The sequence below is a fragment of the Carlito syrichta genome, unplaced genomic scaffold (assembly GCF_000164805.1).
Source record: "Carlito syrichta isolate Samal-C Ts95f unplaced genomic scaffold, Tarsius_syrichta-2.0.1 Scaffold301827, whole genome shotgun sequence".
In the NCBI taxonomy this organism is placed as follows: Eukaryota; Metazoa; Chordata; class Mammalia; order Primates; family Tarsiidae; genus Carlito; species Carlito syrichta.
The window spans coordinates 3,391-20,501 of NW_007245923.1; the positions used below are offsets into that span (position 1 = coordinate 3,391).

Genomic DNA, 17,111 nt, shown 5'->3' on the forward strand with positions numbered 1-17,111 from the left:
TGTGTATGTGTGTAGAATTTTAAAAATAAAACGAAATCTTCCAGTATTGAGGCCATTCTATTAAAAGCCTTTAACATCTGTAAATGCATTGCCCAGCAATTCCCCTTCTAGGGATTTATCCTAGGAAAATGGTCTTGGATCTCTGCCGAGAATGTTCACTGGAGGATTGTTTATAATGTGCAAAACAGGAGATAGCCTAAATGTCCAGCAGTAGGGGATTGGCTAAACAAACATAAAACCACATGGTGCATAATCGTACTCTAGATTCACTGTCTCCTTTTTAAAATGATGATGTGGAAGGACATGTATTGGCTTAGTGAAATGTTCATGTTAAGTGAAGGAAATATGTTTACAGATGTTAATTATTGTCTGATTTTATTTTTATAGAGAAAGGACAGTTGATATTGTTAGTGTTAACATTGTTTATTTTTGGATGTTGAGATCACTGATGAGTTTTACTATCTTTTAGCTATTATATAACCTTTCTATAGGAAGCATGTTTTCTTGATTAATAAAACTATTAAAGTTGAAATTATATACTTCTTTTATTCATAAAAAATAAGTTTTAAAAGTCTTTCTGTTCACCTTTACAACTGCATTGATGCAGTTTTGGGAAGAACACACAGCCATGTGGCCCATGTCAAATGGTAGCAGGAAACATGGGGGCATGCTTTTGGGAGTTCCCACTTTCCAGGTTACAGTGACTGTTCTCCAGTGTAGACTTTTTCACTTGGTGTCTTTCAGGCTGGATGCAGTAGTGAGTTGTTGATACTTGGCTCCTGAGCTTTTGTTCAGGCATTGGCAGCTGGTGCTCTGCAGAAGGGACAAGGAGCGTGGAGCCGGCCAGCCTGGTTGCAAACTTAATTCTTGGATGTGCCCCTGAGTGACCCAGGGCTCTAAGCTTTAGTCTGAATATTTAATAGGAATCACCTCTCCTATAGTAAGTCAGTGGGCATGTTGCACAGTGTCTGGCTGAGGGTAGCCACTTCATAAACCACAGCTAACTGGTTAGCTACTCAGGTAGTCAACCTACAGCCCACACCTCTGCAGATAATTGAGCCTTATTTCCTTTAATGTTAACATAGGTTTTCTGACAACAGACCATATTATTGACTGGAAAAGAGTTTTAAAAATTATTTCTTTTTAACTGAGACGTGTTCTGCCTTTACCCTCTTGTCTCCCTTCAGTCTGTGGGCCAGGCATTGACATCCGCAACGACTACCAGCAGCTGAAGCGGCTAGAGAACTGCACGGTGATCGAGGGCTACCTCCACATCCTGCTCATCTCCAAAGCCGAGGACTACCGCAGCTACCGCTTTCCCAAGCTCACGGTCATCACCGAATACTTGCTGCTGTTCCGAGTGGCTGGCCTGGAGAGCCTTGGAGACCTCTTCCCAAACCTCACAGTCATCCGTGGCTGGAAACTCTTCTACAACTACGCCCTGGTCATTTTTGAGATGACCAATCTCAAGGATATTGGGCTTTATAACCTGAGGAATATTACTCGGGGGGCCATCAGGATTGAGAAAAATGCTGACCTCTGTTACCTCTCCACTGTGGACTGGTCCTTGATTCTGGATGCAGTATCCAATAACTACATTGTGGGGAACAAGCCCCCGAAGGAATGTGGGGACCTGTGTCCAGGGACCATGGAGGAGAAGCCATTGTGCGAGAAGACCACCATCAACAATGAATATAATTACCGCTGCTGGACCACAAGTCGCTGCCAGAAAAGTAAGAATGATGCTGACCGCTGCTTTCTCTCTGCTTCTCTCTTTTTCTCTTCTTCTCCTCCTTGACCTCCTTCCTCCTCTGAATGCCTGTGTCCTGCTAGGCAGGGTGCAGTCCTGGTGCATTTAGGACATGCAGGCCTGCTGTGCGGAAGTGGTTCCTGGCGGGGGTCTTGGTTGGCTTTCTTTTGCTTCTGGGACTCTTGGAATGCAGGACTGTGGCATGGCTGGAGGCCATCATGGCTGCTGTCAAGACTGTTCAAATCACATATTAGAAATAATCCACCACACTTCTGGGCTAGAAGCTTGCTGACCTTGAGCTTTGAATTCCTGATGAGAAAGGTGACCCGGTATGCTTGGAAGTCCCCAAGCCTTGGCAGCTGGGGACTGCTTATGTGTCAACTCTTTCATCCTTTGCGTGAAAGGATATTTTTTGTTTGGCAGGACTTCCTTAGCACAAATGTACTTGGAGTGTGGTTAAATAAAGGCAAAGTAGAACTAATTTATGTCCTGTGAAAGTGGTCCTTGGTTCTTAGTGATGTTATGATACTCTAGTGTCCTGGTTCATGAGGAGTACCTAGCCAAGGTGGGAGACCTCTGGACCTGTTTGCAGGAGTCCCAGGTTCAGGCTGTACTTGCAGATAGCTATGTAACGGGGTACATTCTTAATCTCTGAGCTTCTGTTTCTTTTGTTTTATACTTGTTTACTAAGCAGGTGTTAAAATCTTATGAAATCACTTACTGAAGGAACTCTGAAGAGTGTTCACTGCTCTGGGGGTCAGGTGGTGGTGGTATTTTGACGTTTCTTATTTACCTGCAGTATGGTAATTTTCCCTCGAGAATAACTGAACTCTTGCCTCAGTGTGATCAATACCAAGAGAGTCAGGATGTTGGATAGTAAAATGTGACTCTGGCTTTTGCCTGATTGCATTCAGCAATGTTTAGGTATATTGGCCAGGTAGGTTCTCCTCACAGACTGGAAGTCAGTGTGTTTGCTATAAGTAGCTATTATTTAATGGTTGGCCCAGTTAAAGACCCAAGGAGCCCCCATGCATTCTAGCTTGTCACGAAGAGCCAAGAAATCCCAAATTGTTAGGCTTGCCTAACCCATAAAGTGTGTAAAATAAATGAAAGACCAGACCCCACAGGTGGCCCTTGCTTCAGTTCCCCATCAGCTAGGCTGAGGCAGGAAAAGGTTATGTGTTGTATGACACGCAGCACATACTCATGCCCTGTTTCATTTGATCAGTGTGTATGTGAACACTGATTAGGAAGGGTGGCGGTCCCACTGTCTGCAGCCAGTACCTCAAAGAGCTGAGGATGCACACAGTCAGGGCACTTTAGGGACCACTGTTGACTAGAATCAAAGGCACTGTGCAAAAGTCACTTGTGTGATTGATTAAAACTGAGCCCTATAATTAGGTTACCCACTGGTTTGAGAAAATAAAATATGTTTTTAAAGTAGCCTTGACCTCTGAGCTTTCTAATTTTAAAAGTAGACGGTGCTATCAAGGGAGGCAACATTGGGAAGTAGAGAGATGCTGGATGCTATGATGGGAGTCTGCAGTGACCTTGGGTAAGCCAGCCCCTGTGGGCTATAGTTGTCATGTTTAGATTGTTCCTAGGGCAGTCCCATATTATGCCTTAGTGTTGGCTCAATATGTGTGTGAAAGTGTTTTCAAAACTCATAAGCTGTGTACAAAAGGGTGGTGCTATTTAGGGGGGCACTTGTTCAGTGATTCATTAGATAGTTACTTTGGTGTCACTGTGGGTTTTAAATGACTGTTTCTGATCAGCTGCTTTTTGAAGAAGCCTGGGGGCAGGGGTGAGGCCTGAGTTCTGGGTCCGGGTCTAAGAGTGGTGACTAGAAATGAGCTAGTAATTTGAACTATGGGCCTCATTTTCTTTATCTGCAAAATGGGATCGATTCTGGTTTCCTCATAGGGTTGTTGGAAAATGAAAAGTAGAAAGTGGAAAAGCACCATGAGCATGTGAAGGTGGTGGCAGGCCTGTTGGCTGGTCACCTGCTTCCCCAAGGCCATGTCCTGCAGCCTTCTCCTTAGCCAGGTGTCTCAGTCCTGCTGATGTTTTCTGGATTTTTACAATGAAGTACTCATTTAAAATTGATTACCACTTTTAAGGATATTGTCTTTTGTTCACCTTGTCCTGAAAACTCAGGCATGGGCATGTTTCTGGAGATTTTCTAGTTGATTCAGAAAATTCTCTTTGTTTGCATAGATTCCATTTAAGAACTTTACTGCCCAGTGTGGAAGCTACTGTAGCCACTTGTGACTTACTGAGTACTTGAACTGTGGCCTGTCTGAGTTGAGACCTGCCATAAGTGTAAAATACACACTGATTTTCAAAAGCATAATATTGGAGAAACCCTGTAAAATATTTCATTACTAATTTTTATATTGATTATGTGTTGAAATACAGTGTTTTGACTATATTAGATTAAGTAAAATATGTTCTTAAAATTAACTTCACCTGTTTCTTTTTACTTAATATGGCTACTAGAACATTTGAAATTATACATGTGGCTTGCATTCTGTTTCTGTTGGCGAGGTCTGCTCTGGTGCTCTTCCGAGTCTGGGAGTTCTTCCCGTTGTTATCTCTCTGGCCGACTGGCTGCTGCAGTGCTGATAGCTCTGCACCTCTCCAGCCAGAACTGTTAGGAATCATTTGAGGAGCAGGTAAAGGGCATTGAGTTCAGACAGGATGTCTCCCTAGAGTTCAACATAAGTGTCAATCAAGATGGCCATTTGAAAAGATGAAGCATAGAAGACTCTCATTCACTTGTCTTCTGTTGACTGGATATAGAAATAAGGAGAACATCTGGAGAGAAACATCAAGGGTATGTGTGAAATTGTTGAGCACACTTAGTTACACAGTACCAATATACTGCTTTTACTTGGCACTTTCCTTTAAACTATATGGCATGCCTCTGCAGTGGCTGACAGCGTAGTAGATAGCCCCACTAAAGAAGTGACTGCTCTATGGCTTCTCGGCACACTTTTGTATCTCTTTATTCTCTTATGATTTGAGAGCAGACTTTATGCATGCTTGAATTATTCCTAAAGTGTGCTTGACCCTTAAATAATGTGTATGGCTGTTCCTTTCAGTAAGAACGTAACTGTTTGGCACCCCTCTGGCATTTGGTGTGGTTGATTCCTTCTCCTTGTCTTCCAACACCACACTCTTCTGATTTTCCTCCTGCCTTATAGCTGCTCCTTTTCTGTCTCCCTTCTCTGTCTGATTTTTAACAGTTGAAGATCTCCTATCTTAGTCCATTAGGGCTGCTGTAACAATATACTGGGTAGCTTATAAACAATAGAAACTTATCGCTCACAGTTCTGTAGGCTGGAAGTCCAAGATCAAGGCAGTGGCAGATTCCATGCTTAGGAAAGGCTTGCTCTTTGGTTCACAGATAGTGCCTTTTCATGGTGTCTTCCCATGTCAGAAGGGGTGAGGGGTTTCTCTCTGATCCTTTTTAAGGGTACTAATTCAATTTGTGAGGGCTCTACCCTCATGACCTAATCATCCCCAAATGTCCTACCTCCTAATATCAATCACATGAGACATCACGTTCCAACACAACTGGGCAGACATAACCATTCAGACCATAGCATGGCATTCTAGACCCTCATTTTACTTTCCTTGTTCTCCTCTCATCCACTGGTACTGCAGTGCCTCCTGTTTCCATTTAAGCTTCCAGATGTCATCTCCAACCCATCTCCTTTGGAGCTCAGGACCTGAGTACCCATTCACATCCAGACAACCATGGGCATTTCACTACTGTGTCTGATAGTCTTTCCTGGCTCTTCACTCTGGTCTGTTGTTTTTTTCTGTATTCCTTCTTGAGTGGAACATACTCTTGTTTCTCTCATGTCAGAAATGTGGGTGTTGTCTGTGCATGTCCTTTTCCAGTTGGACACCAGTCCCTTCCCATCCCAAATGTTGCTTCAACTGCTCTCCTGCTCCTCCCTTGGCCCATGCGGTAGCACAACCTGTCTCTGGCTTTGTGTCCTGTGGCTCCACTCAGTACCAGTGAACTTCTCAATACACACTTAGGACTTAGGACTGATATGCTCCCCTACCTGAAATTTTGAAGTGGGTCTCTGTAGGATAGGCAACTGCATGCCGTGACACTCCTTGGTGGTCTACCCCATGCCACGTACCACGTGCTGCTCCTTCCCTTCTGCCTGCTGTATCCCTGGTGGTACTCTCCTTCACTGACTAGCCCTCCACATTTCACTTGGCTGAGCTCCAGCCTTGTCTTTTACTACATAGGACTTTAGGGCTCTGCAGACCTTAGGAAGTGTCTCCCAGCACCTGACTGGGCACTTTTTGCACCACTATGTAAATTCTGAGTGTATTCTCCCATGTGTGTTGTCACCCCAGGGGTGAGCGCTGCACCTGCTTTGTGAAGGATTTGTTGTCAGGAAGATATATCTTTCCCTCAAGCAGAGAGTAGTGAATAAATGGCAGTCCTCAGTGAGCCAATGGTGCTCAGTTATGAAGCGTGGATGTCTTCTGTGTCATTGTCACAGTCCCAAGGAGCACTGTCACCAAAACCTTCTCCAGCTCTTCACTGGCAGGGCGGTTCCACCATAGATGTTAGCTCTTTTCTTTCCTGCCATTGTTAGAATGCTTCAAGGCCAAAGATGAGGGAGAAGTATGAAAATTACTGAATGGGGCCAGACTCGGTGGCTCAACCTGAAATTCCAGCACTTTGGGAGCCTGAGGCGAGTGGATTGCCTGAGCCTGTGGATTCGAGACCAGTCCGGGTAACTTGGTGAGACCTCATCTCTACAATAAATAAATAAATAATTAGCCGGGCATGGTAGCGCACACCTGTAGTTCCAGCTACTTGGAAGGTTGAGGCAAAAGGATCGCCTGAGCACAGCAGGTCGACGCTGAAGTGGCTGTGAGCATGCCACTGCATTACAGCCTGGGTGACAGAGTGATTCCAACTCGGGGAAAAAAAAAAAAGAAAATTACTGAATGGTTGAAGCTCAGCCCATGAAGCCATTCATTATTTTGTAAGGCAGTTTTACTGAAGGCCAACCATGCGCTGGGACGGAGGTGAATCCTCCTGAGTGCCTGTGGTTTTCTTCCCGGTGAATTTGCTTAAGTGGTGCCTGTTGTTTGTTTGCCAAGAGGCTTTCTGGTTTTTGATTTCAGGTATAGACCCCCTGCACCCCTCAAAATACAGCAAAACCTAAAACCTAAAACCTTACTGCTAAACTAAGTCTCCAAGTACTTTTTAACCCATCAGGATGGACAGCTTGCGGTCTACTCAAATCCCCCCAATTGCGTATGAGAAGGCCTTCTCTTTGCCAGGAAGTCCGCGAGGGCAGCAAGCCTGGCTGTGTTAGAAGCTGGCTTAGCTGGTGGGGCAGCCTTATTTCAATTAAAAGGGCATTGACTGGGAACAGCAGTCCTGGAGCTTGTTGCATTTCCTACTGCCTTCAGAATGAGAAGCCAGAAAAATAGCAGATTGGAGCCTTTGAGGGAGAAGGCAGTAAATGCTGCTTTTATTGACAAAAGGAAAACATTTTACTGCCATCTCACTGATGAAATCAGGGACTTAAAATGAAGGCAGGTGGCATTAAAAAAAAAAGATAATTCTACGTTTTTTTCCCATACAGTTTCTCTTTTTCTTGCTTATCAAACACTCCTTGTAAGGGCAGTTTTGGCTTGTGGAGAATCACTCTTTTCTCCTCATCTTCTTACTAGTTGGTATGTCTGGACTGGCAGGTCCAGGTGGGGAACTTGTTTCAGAGTTTGTAAATTGTCTGCTGCATAGGGTGGCAGGGGGTAGTTTCTCTGTAGTGAGACTCCACTCATGTGATGTACGGTATTTCATCTTAACTTTTTAAAAAAACTTAAGCTACCTGGGATATTTCTGTTAAATGCTATATGGGTTGCTCCCAGGCTCCTGCAGACTGCTGCCCTCCAAACTGCAAAGATGGATCGTGATATGGGCCTGAATTTTCAGGCAGGGCCTTGAGAGAGACCAGTGGACCCTGGAGGAGAAGACAGCCAGGAGAATGGGATCTGGCTTTGTGTGGTGGGTAGGAGCTTGTCTCCATTGCCCTAGAAGGCCCTTGTGTTGGTCAGCTGCTCCTGGTATGGGGGTGATCTTTATTTAGAAGGGGGTCACATGCCCCGGGGGCCTCATTGCTAGGCCTTTTATAGTCAGGCGTGGAGCTTACATTCTGTTCTGCCTGATTGTGGACCCTTGTTCCTGAGAAGGTGAAGCAGTCTGTGTCCATGTTTCTTGGGGACGTTTCTTAGCCCACTTCATCTCTTAGGGTGTGTCCCTTATTCCTGACTTCATTTTTGGCTAATTTTCGCATAAAGTGTCACTATCTTGGGCCCCCTTTAAAAGTTAGTTTTTTAAAAAAGGGATCTCATCTAAGAGACTAAAAAACTTTCAGAATGACTTATGTGATTTTTACAATTCTAGCTATTAGGAAAATATCTGGCATTTCTTCACATCTCACCAGTTAGACCTACTTGTAGAGTCATTCTGGTTTCTTCCTACTCTTGAAAAGCTTCTTTTTTGTTGCGTTAATATTTCTAACTTGCTGTCATGTGTGCGCCAGTTTGACATTCTCGACAGAGTGGGGATGACGTGGAGCACGTGGGCCTGTGGTTAATCTTGTCCTGAATTGTATTGCTCGAGTCACATATATAGGCTGGTTCAAAACTTAAGTTTGGCTGGCAGTGGAGTCAGAAGCCCTCACTTGGAAACAGGCCTCCTTCTGGCATATGGTGTGAAGCAGGGACTCTGGATATAAAAGGTGGGGCCTCTGATCACTGTCCTAGTTGAAATGTCCCCCTGACTTAGAGGTGGTAAGAGACAGCCAAGGTGTGCCAGGAAGGTTGGTGGACAGGAGATGGGATTTTTCAGTCTGTGACACAGGCAGTGTTAAGTGGAGCTGGCTATTTAAATCACATTTTAAGTAAAAACCAAAACGCACAGATTATTGTCAGAGCTTCTAAGGACAAGAAGCTGCCTTCCTCGAAAAACTTCACCTCTAAACCAGTGCTTGTGCTTCAGCAGCCACCACTGCAGTCTCGGTGGGGGGGTGAATGGGATGTGGGCATGACAAGCCCAGTCAGTGATAGGGACAGCTGCCTTTCCTATGAACATTGCCAAGTCACCTGTCTGACCTGTCCTTCCATTTTCTTTTTCTGAACTCAGGGGTGGGGGTGAGGGGTCTCATTTCAGATTACTTCTGCCATTTCCTACAACTCTAAAAATCAATAACTTACCAAAGGGTTTCTGTGACCAGGGTGCTGTGTGAAAGTTACCTTGCTTGGGAGGTTTCATGCTTCCTGATCTGTGTGTGCATATGTGTTGCCTGGTCAGTCTTGGTGTGTCTGTCCTCCCCCTCATCCCTCCCCCTCCCCCTTCCCTCCCCCCTTTCCTCTCCCTCCCTCCCTCTCTCTCCTCTTTGATCTAGTGTACACAGGCAAGATATACAGCATTTATAATTTTCATAACTCATCAAATGGCACAGACTATAACCCAGATTCCCATGCATAACTTGGGAATCTAGGTTTTAGGAATTTAGAGATCTTTTATGGGGAAGGAGGAACTCCAGGTAGAAATCCAAAATCTAGATCATTCTGGGTTCTAGTCTGTGTCTGCTGCAGGCTAACATATGGCTTTGAGCTGTATGTTCTAATGAGAGCTGGGATTTCTTCTAGTTCCATATAGTCTTGCTTTTCTTGCTGTTTTTGGAAAAGTAGCTCAGTGCAGAGCCCTGGTAACCGATTGAACTGCATTGCGGCAGTAGGCAGAGCAGCAGAACGGTCCCCAGAGCTGGGTAGGAGGTGTGAGGGCTCATGGGGGACAGTTACCATCTCAAGTCAAGGAGCAGTAAGGGCTTCTGGGGCCAGTGGAAAGGGTGAGTCTTAGCTAGGGAACGATGACTGTCCAGGTAAGATTGTTGCTCCTGCAGGGTCGACCTGGCCACTGTTCTGCAGTTCTCAGAGTGTTGTGGGGCTGGCCAGGCCCTCATATCCCAGGGCACCTGTCCCTGACAATGGTGTGGAGTCTGTAGAGGAGCTACCAGCCTGTGCCTACCACCCCCTCCTAGGTGGTCTTTAGGCATGTTCAGGTGACTGCACACTTGGAAGTGTGGCTTTTCCCATGGCATATTGACATTGAAATTTGCAAGAATACATAATTTTGTACAAAATGGGATGTATTTCTTTTAAACCACATTCCCATAGAGACAAGTGGCATCATATGCAAAGGTTTAGAATTAGTCAGTGAAGCGAGATGATGCCATCCATTTGCCTTGGGTATTCTTCAGTGTTGGGACAAGGCTGTCTCACCTTTCAGGGATGATCAGGACATACTTGGAGAGCACCTGACGGACTTCCTAGCACATAGTGGATTTTTAGTAAATGGTGGTGGTTGCTACTATTTTTTTTTAAATAATTGAATGAAGCTATGTTAGAACTACATTTTGAGACCTCTTAAAATTTTGAGTTTTAAGCTGGATTGACTATATTTACTTCCGTATCTTAAATGATCTCTCTTTATTGCTTTTTCTAAATTGCAAAAATTCAATTATAAAGCAGGACATAGTGTAGGTATGGTTCTTGCTAATTTGATCTGAATTGTCCAAATTCTTATGTCTGTCCAGATAAACCATATCTCTAAAGAACATTCAGTGAAGTTCCTCATCTGTTTTGGGATATCAGTGGTGCCTCTCTAATTACATGAAAACTCTGTTTATTTGGTTATAAAACGCTATGAATTTATTCTACTTGCAAGTTGGTATTTGGGAGAATTTAAGGAACATCTATAGATTCTTGTGTGATACTGACATTAAATGTTATCTCTTAAAAAATGTGTTGTGAGTGTGTGGAGTGCATTTAAGTGGTTAGGGTGGGCATACGTTTTGGTAAAGATAACAAGAATGTACTTTTTATTTGTAACAACTGCAGGTCTCACATAAGTAGTCAACCCTCTGATCCAAGCTAAAGCATGAGCCTATTCATTCTCTTCTTTGGTTCATACCAGCGTGTGTGTGTGTGTGTGTGTGTGTGTGTGTGTGTGTACGCACGCACATGCCATTTAATTCTCCCACCCAGCCTCCTCCTGTTTTTTTTTTGTTTCGTTTCATTTTCCTCCTCTCACCCCCATTGCAGGAAACAAACACTGGCTCTCTGTCCTTCCTTAGATCTTCCTTCCGTTCAAGGGGATAAGGTGGGTGGGAAAATGTTGCGCAGGAATGCCAGGCCCTCACTGGAAGCCAGGCTTCTGTTTCATCTCATTATTGAGCAGAAGTCACTTTTTGTTTCTTTGCCTTGGTCACAAGCAAACACCCAGTCCTTTCTTCTTTCTTCCTGCCATTTTTCCCGGAATCCACCTGGGATGGGGACAGAGGCAGCACATCTAGGGACTGTTGGTTGTTTAATACTCATAACTTTGTTTTAAAAGACTGTGCTCACTGACCTAACATTGTAACTGCCTCTAATTTGTTTTTGCAAGTCCTAAAGAAGGGACTTGGGTAAAGTTAGGAGGTTGCAGTTGCTAGTGCCCTTGCGGGAGTTGCATGGAGTTTGGCCACCCTGTGTGCAGATGCTGGGGCTGAGGGCAGCTAGTGTGACTGAGGTTGGCTGGCCAGGCCCTGAGCTGCCTGTGTCCCTGGGGAGGAGGTCCCAGCTGCAGTGCACATACATCTGCCCTTGGCAGCAGATCTGTGAGCCTAGGCTGCCATTCTGGATTTCCGGATAGATGCAAAGTGTTTGGATGGTTTTTAGCAGCTGCTGAGACCAGGGAATTGAGCTTAATAGTAAAAAGGCGAGGGAAAAAAATGGGAGGTAAAGAGACTGCAGTACAAAAAAGGAAAAATGGAGGCTGACATTATTAGAAATAGTTCCTGTACAGCCCTAGTGTTTGAATTAGGATTTTTTTTTTCAGAGGTATTAGTTATAATACGGAAACAAATGGAGACTAGTCATATCCTGAGGTCCTAGAAAAGACTAGCTTTGTTCCTGGGATGACAACCTAGTATGATGTTTCCGTTCTTATTTCTTGACCTCTGAATGGCCCCTTATGCTTTGCTAAGTAGATGATATTATTAGGTTCTTAAACTATTCTTCAGATAGGATGTAGGGATATATTTTGTTCACTTCTTCAGTGAATTTGAAGTGATTGGATTATTTTGTGATGCGTTGGTACTGCTTTTAGAAGCTTTTGAATAACTGTGTCAAAGAAGCTTTAGAACAGGTTTTAAGCAAGGTTGCAGGGAATATACTGAGTGCTTTCTTCCACTCACAAGGAAAGACAGAGCAGCTTAAATGCAGAAGGATGTATCTGCTACTACTGCCTAAAAATTTTATGTACTGTCCAGGTGGCACAGTCCAGGTTGTATGGTGTCACCTTCAGAGACCATTGGATTTCCTGCCCCTTCTATTCCAGTGCTTGCCTTATCCCTGGTCATTCTTTTTTTTTTTTTGAGTTGGAGTCTCACTCTGTCACCCTCGACCTGCTGGGCTCCATCGATCCTTCCGCCTCAGCCTTCCAAGTAGCTGGAACTACAGGCACGCACTACCTCGCCTGGCTAATTTTTTTGACTTATTGTAGTGATGAGGTCTTGCCAAGTTGCTCAGGCGGGTCTCAAACCCGCAGGTTCAGGCAGTTCATTCACCTCGGTATCCCAAAGCGTGGGATCACAGGCTGAGCCACCGAGCCCAGCCCCTGGCCATTCTTTTGTGATTTTGTGACCACTCTGGGGGCCCAGGCTTGAAGGATCTTGACATCATAGTTGCTTGTGAATGGAATTCTGAGAATGTGTAACTTTCTCAGAAGAATGCTTCTTCGGCTCCACAAATATTTCTTGTTTGCTGAGGGAAAAAGTCCTCCTCGGAAAAGTCATTGGGTGCCAGAGATGGGTAATGGAGAGGAGGGATGACCTTCTGGGGGTGCTTAAGTAAAACCATTTCTAGTGATAGACAATTAATAGAATAGCCAAAACTGACCTCACAGACTGCCATTTTAAGAGAAAATTTGCTTGGCAGGATAAATATGACTTTAGGTTTACTGATGACTGTGAAGTGAGGGCAGCTTTCAGCACCTTCTGGATCTTCTGCCCTTTGTGTTGCAGGGTGAATGCTGAAACCTCAGACACAGACTCACTGAACAACATGTCATGTTCAACACTTTGAAGTGGGGAGACTTCACACTCTTAACTTGATATGGTCCCACTGGAAAGTTGGTATTGCTTATATGCAACTCTGTCTTATTGGGCACTATTGTTACCCTAATTCTTGGAAAGCCTCAGAGTGTAAAGAGCTGATGAAGATGTGTGAGTAGGGATAAGTGGCCATTAGAGAGAAATGGTAATTGGGATGGTGTTTAGACACCACTTTAGCTAATAAATCAAAGATGAATGACTTAGTGTGAGCTAGTTCAGATTGTGTTTTTGTAAACAAGCTTGTTAAATATAGTGCATTTTTTAAAGTATGAAATGTAGACTTTCACATACCAGCTCTTCAGCTTCCTGCAACTCCATTCTCAAAATTTTTCCAGTGTATTCAAATAAATGCAAACCTCATCAATGCCTCACCCTTGCGAACAAAGCCAGGCTGGAGAGGCAGGTGGCCTGGATAAATCCAGTGACAAGAAGTGCAGAGGGCAGCCCAGCCTTATGATCAGGTAGAATTTGCATGAAAATTAAGTGCATCTAAGCACCATTGTTTATTGTAAAAAGCACTGATCAGCTTTCTTCCATTGAATATCCTTCCAGCTGAGACTCAGTGTTGAAGAGGAGATTGTTGGGGACCCTTGGTGCTGGCTTTCATTAGACACTGCTAGAGACTGAAGACAGGTACTCTAGACTTATAATGGCTTGAAACAGTTGACCCTCTTTTAGATAGGTCCTCCTCTTGGAGACTGGCTCCAAGATTGGTTCTAAAAGGGTAGGCTGTGGACTCCCAGGAGGTGGCTGCAATTCACAAGTTCCAGAGCATTTACTGAGGGCTAGCAGAAGTAGACCAGCAGGCTGGTGAAGCATCTCAGTGATGAGTAGAAAGAAATAACAGTGGTTAGGGAAGGAGTTGAGAGCAGGAAATGTAGGTAGGATTAATGTTAAGTCATATCTTTGAAGTGACTTTTTCTGGTCTGGCTTTTACTGTTACCAAAGTGAATTATTCATAAGTACTTATGAGGAACACTGATGTGACTTGATTATGTGGAATGAATTTAAATTCATTTAAATCATTCTTTTCAACTAAAGTAAGCTTTCCCTCATCCAGAATCTGAGCAACATGATAGCCCAGTAAGAGTTTCCTTCTGCCGCTGCCAATGATGAATGTCTTCTTCCATGATACTGATGAGTTGCTGCAGACTCAGGAGCACTGTTGGGACAATCCAAGTGAAATTAACGTACTTTCCCAGTGGTTTGAGAGTTGGATGGGTTCTGCTGTGTCCTGAGGTGGGCTAGGTTTGGCATACACACATGGCGATCTCCTTCCATAGCATACGTTACCTGCTGAGGCTATGCTCTTCACTGTTTCTCCTTAAACTCATCTATGTGCTCTTCCATGAAGCCTCACGGACTCTTCTTACTGAGGACCCTCGTGCTTGTGTGGGTCCATTGTTGTGTTCTTTGGTTAGCAGTGATCATTTCTCTGTACTCTGTTAGTAGTTTCAGAAGACCTTGTTTATCCTTATTCATCTCTCTCCCTATACAGTTGAGAAACCACCTGTGGGTTAGGACTTGTGCATGTTTATAGTTTTTGGTTCTCCAACCTCACAGCTAGTGGGAGGCCCATGAAGGAGATACTCTGTAAAAATCCATCTCCCCGTAGCATCTTGAGTGGTTTGGTTCTAATGAAGACTGGGAAAGTCAACACGAGGAGGAGGGAGGAGGAGGAGCAGGATTGGGACTGGGGTGAAGGATACAGAGATTCCTTTCTGTCACTGTCATGCAAGTGTGAGAGCTTACGTTTTGTTCCCTGGACACCAATCTTGCCTCACTCTACTGCTGGCCCTGACAGGTGCAAGGATTTTATAAAGGGATTTATAAAATATTTTTAAATTACCAAGGCGTTCTCTGGTTCTAGTTGAAATAAATAAACCAACTAAATAACAATAGAGCTTAAGAGTAAGTGTGTGTGAGAGAGAATGTGTGCACATATATGGTTTGGGTGAGTTCTTAAACTTTGCTGATTTGTATTTTGGGTCTCGTACTCCTTCCTGTAATTCTTTGTCCAGATTAATCCAGTGCCATTTGGAAAGTGAAAGAGAATGTGTTGTGTTGTATCATTCCTGTGGAGAGGGAGAATGGAGAAGAGGTTTAACTTGTAAGTCATATCTAAGTTAGGTCTTGATGTGTCTTTGCAGGTCTTGGCTAAAGTTTCCATGGTTTCTCTCAGCCAGACAATTAAGGTGCCCCTATTTTGTGCAAGTCCCAGGCCTGGCAATATGAGATGTCTCAAACTAGAATTTTGTGGTGAGATATGATAACACATGACTTTAAAAAAAAAAAAAAGAGGCTGGGTGCTGTGGCTCATGCCTATAATCCCAGCACTTTGGGAGGTTGAGGTGGGAAGGTATGCCTAAACCCAGGAGTTGAAGGTTACAGTGAGCTATGATTATACCACTGTACTCCAGCCTGGGTGACAGAACGAGACCCTGTCTCTTTAAAAAACAAACAAACAAAAAAAAGAGAGAGAACTTTTGCTATATGATGAGGCAACGAGTACTAGGAGCTTAGAGAAAGTGAGTTCCATACTTAGAGCTTTGCATGGAAAGAATATTTGTGTCCCGTGAGATTGAGGTCTTTCATTAAGAATGTCCACACTTGGGCAACCCCTTCGGGTCCCCTCCCACTGTGGGAGCTTTTCTGCCCTCTTAATAAATCATGTTTGGCTGGGCTTGGTGGCTTAGCCTATAATCCCAGCACATTGAGAGGCCAAGGTAAGTGGATTGCCTGAGCCCACAGGTTCGAGACCTCTCTCTACAATAAATCAAAAACTAGCTGGGTGTGGTAGTGCACGCCTGTAGTTCCGGCTACTTGGAAGACAGGTGGAAGGATTGCCAGAGCCCAGCAGGTTGAGGCTGCAGTGGCCGGGAGCGGCCACTGCACTCCAGTCTGGGCGACGGAGTGAGACTCCAACTCAAAAAATAAAATAAAATAAAATCAATCAATCAATCAATCATGCTTTTAAAAAAAAGGCTAGGCTTGGTGGCTCAGCCTGAAATCCCAGCACTTTGGGAGGCCGAGGCAAGTGGATTGTCTGAGCCTGCGGGTTCAAGATCGGCCCGGGAAATTTGATGAGACCTCTTCTCTACAATAAATCAAAACTTAACCGGGTGTGTGAGCATGCGCCTGTAGTTCCGGCTACTTGGAAGGCTGAGGCGGAAGAATCGCTGGAGCCCAACTGGTTGAGGCTGCAGTGGCTGAGAGGTGTGCCACTGCCCTCCAGCCTGGGTGACAGAGTGAGACTCCAACTCAAAAAAAAAAGAATGTCCATATTTGCTCAGTACTGTCTGCCCAGCATTGTTTACATGGCCCTCAACTTGTGAACGAGTTGTACTCCAAAACTTTGCCCGACGTTTGGAATGTGGAGAATATTATTTTGTAAAAACAGAGATCTGAATGGTGGTTTAGGTCCCAGGCCAGGGATCCACTTCTCCCCCACATGCACCTCCAAGCCTGTTTGACTTAGATATCATTTATATCTTACTGTTGTACACGGCTTTGGTTGTATGGAGGAAAAAGACTTGTTGAGCTCTGTCCCACAAGGTGGTGCCTTTGTTTTGTGATGGATGAGGCAGGGGTGTGGAGGGGAAGCTGGCTTATACCTGTTTTATACCTGGTAGCTTCTACTTTACACCTGTTTTTTTTTTTCTTTCTTGTTTTAAAGCCCCCACAGAGGGCTTAGCACTTCCCAGATGTTCAGTATTGGGGGAACAAAAGAGTTGCCTTTGCAGGGGTCTGTAGGCGTGCAGTGGGAACGGGTGCGGGACTTAGCACTCTCAGCTTCCTGCTTGCGTGGGAGGGAGGATTTTAAGTGGAATCAGGAACATCCACGCCCTATGCTGGAGGAGGTATGAAGTCGGAGGTGGGATTCTTGCCCTTGAAGGACTCAAATGAGTTTCTGTGTGGCTGATGCTCAGTTTGTCTTGATTTTTATGACATGTGGACATAGGGTTCACGTCGGGTTAGGCTCCCTGTTCTACCCTCACGGTCACTGAACAAGTTTTGTGATAAAAGGTCAGCAAAGTATCTGACAGTGTCAAACCAGAGTGGGCTCCTCACATTTTAGTTCCTTCTTCTTTTATTCCCCCTACCCCACCAACTTTAAATCAGAAACGTGAGGGTTCTGATTTAAGCTTTTT

General features: G+C 44.5%; 1 protein-coding gene across 1 annotated transcript in view; it reads left to right on the plus strand.

The window, feature by feature from the left end:
- The first annotated feature begins 1,193 nt into the window (after nucleotides 1-1,193).
- Nucleotides 1,194-17,111, plus strand: part of IGF1R (insulin like growth factor 1 receptor) — a 255,643-nt gene continuing 239,725 nt past the window's right edge. Inside the window, exon 1 of the mRNA XM_008055345.2 lies at nucleotides 1,194-1,733. Within this exon, the coding sequence (XP_008053536.2) occupies nucleotides 1,457-1,733 (277 nt within the window). The 5' untranslated portion in view covers nucleotides 1,194-1,456. The remainder of the gene's footprint in view (nucleotides 1,734-17,111) is intronic.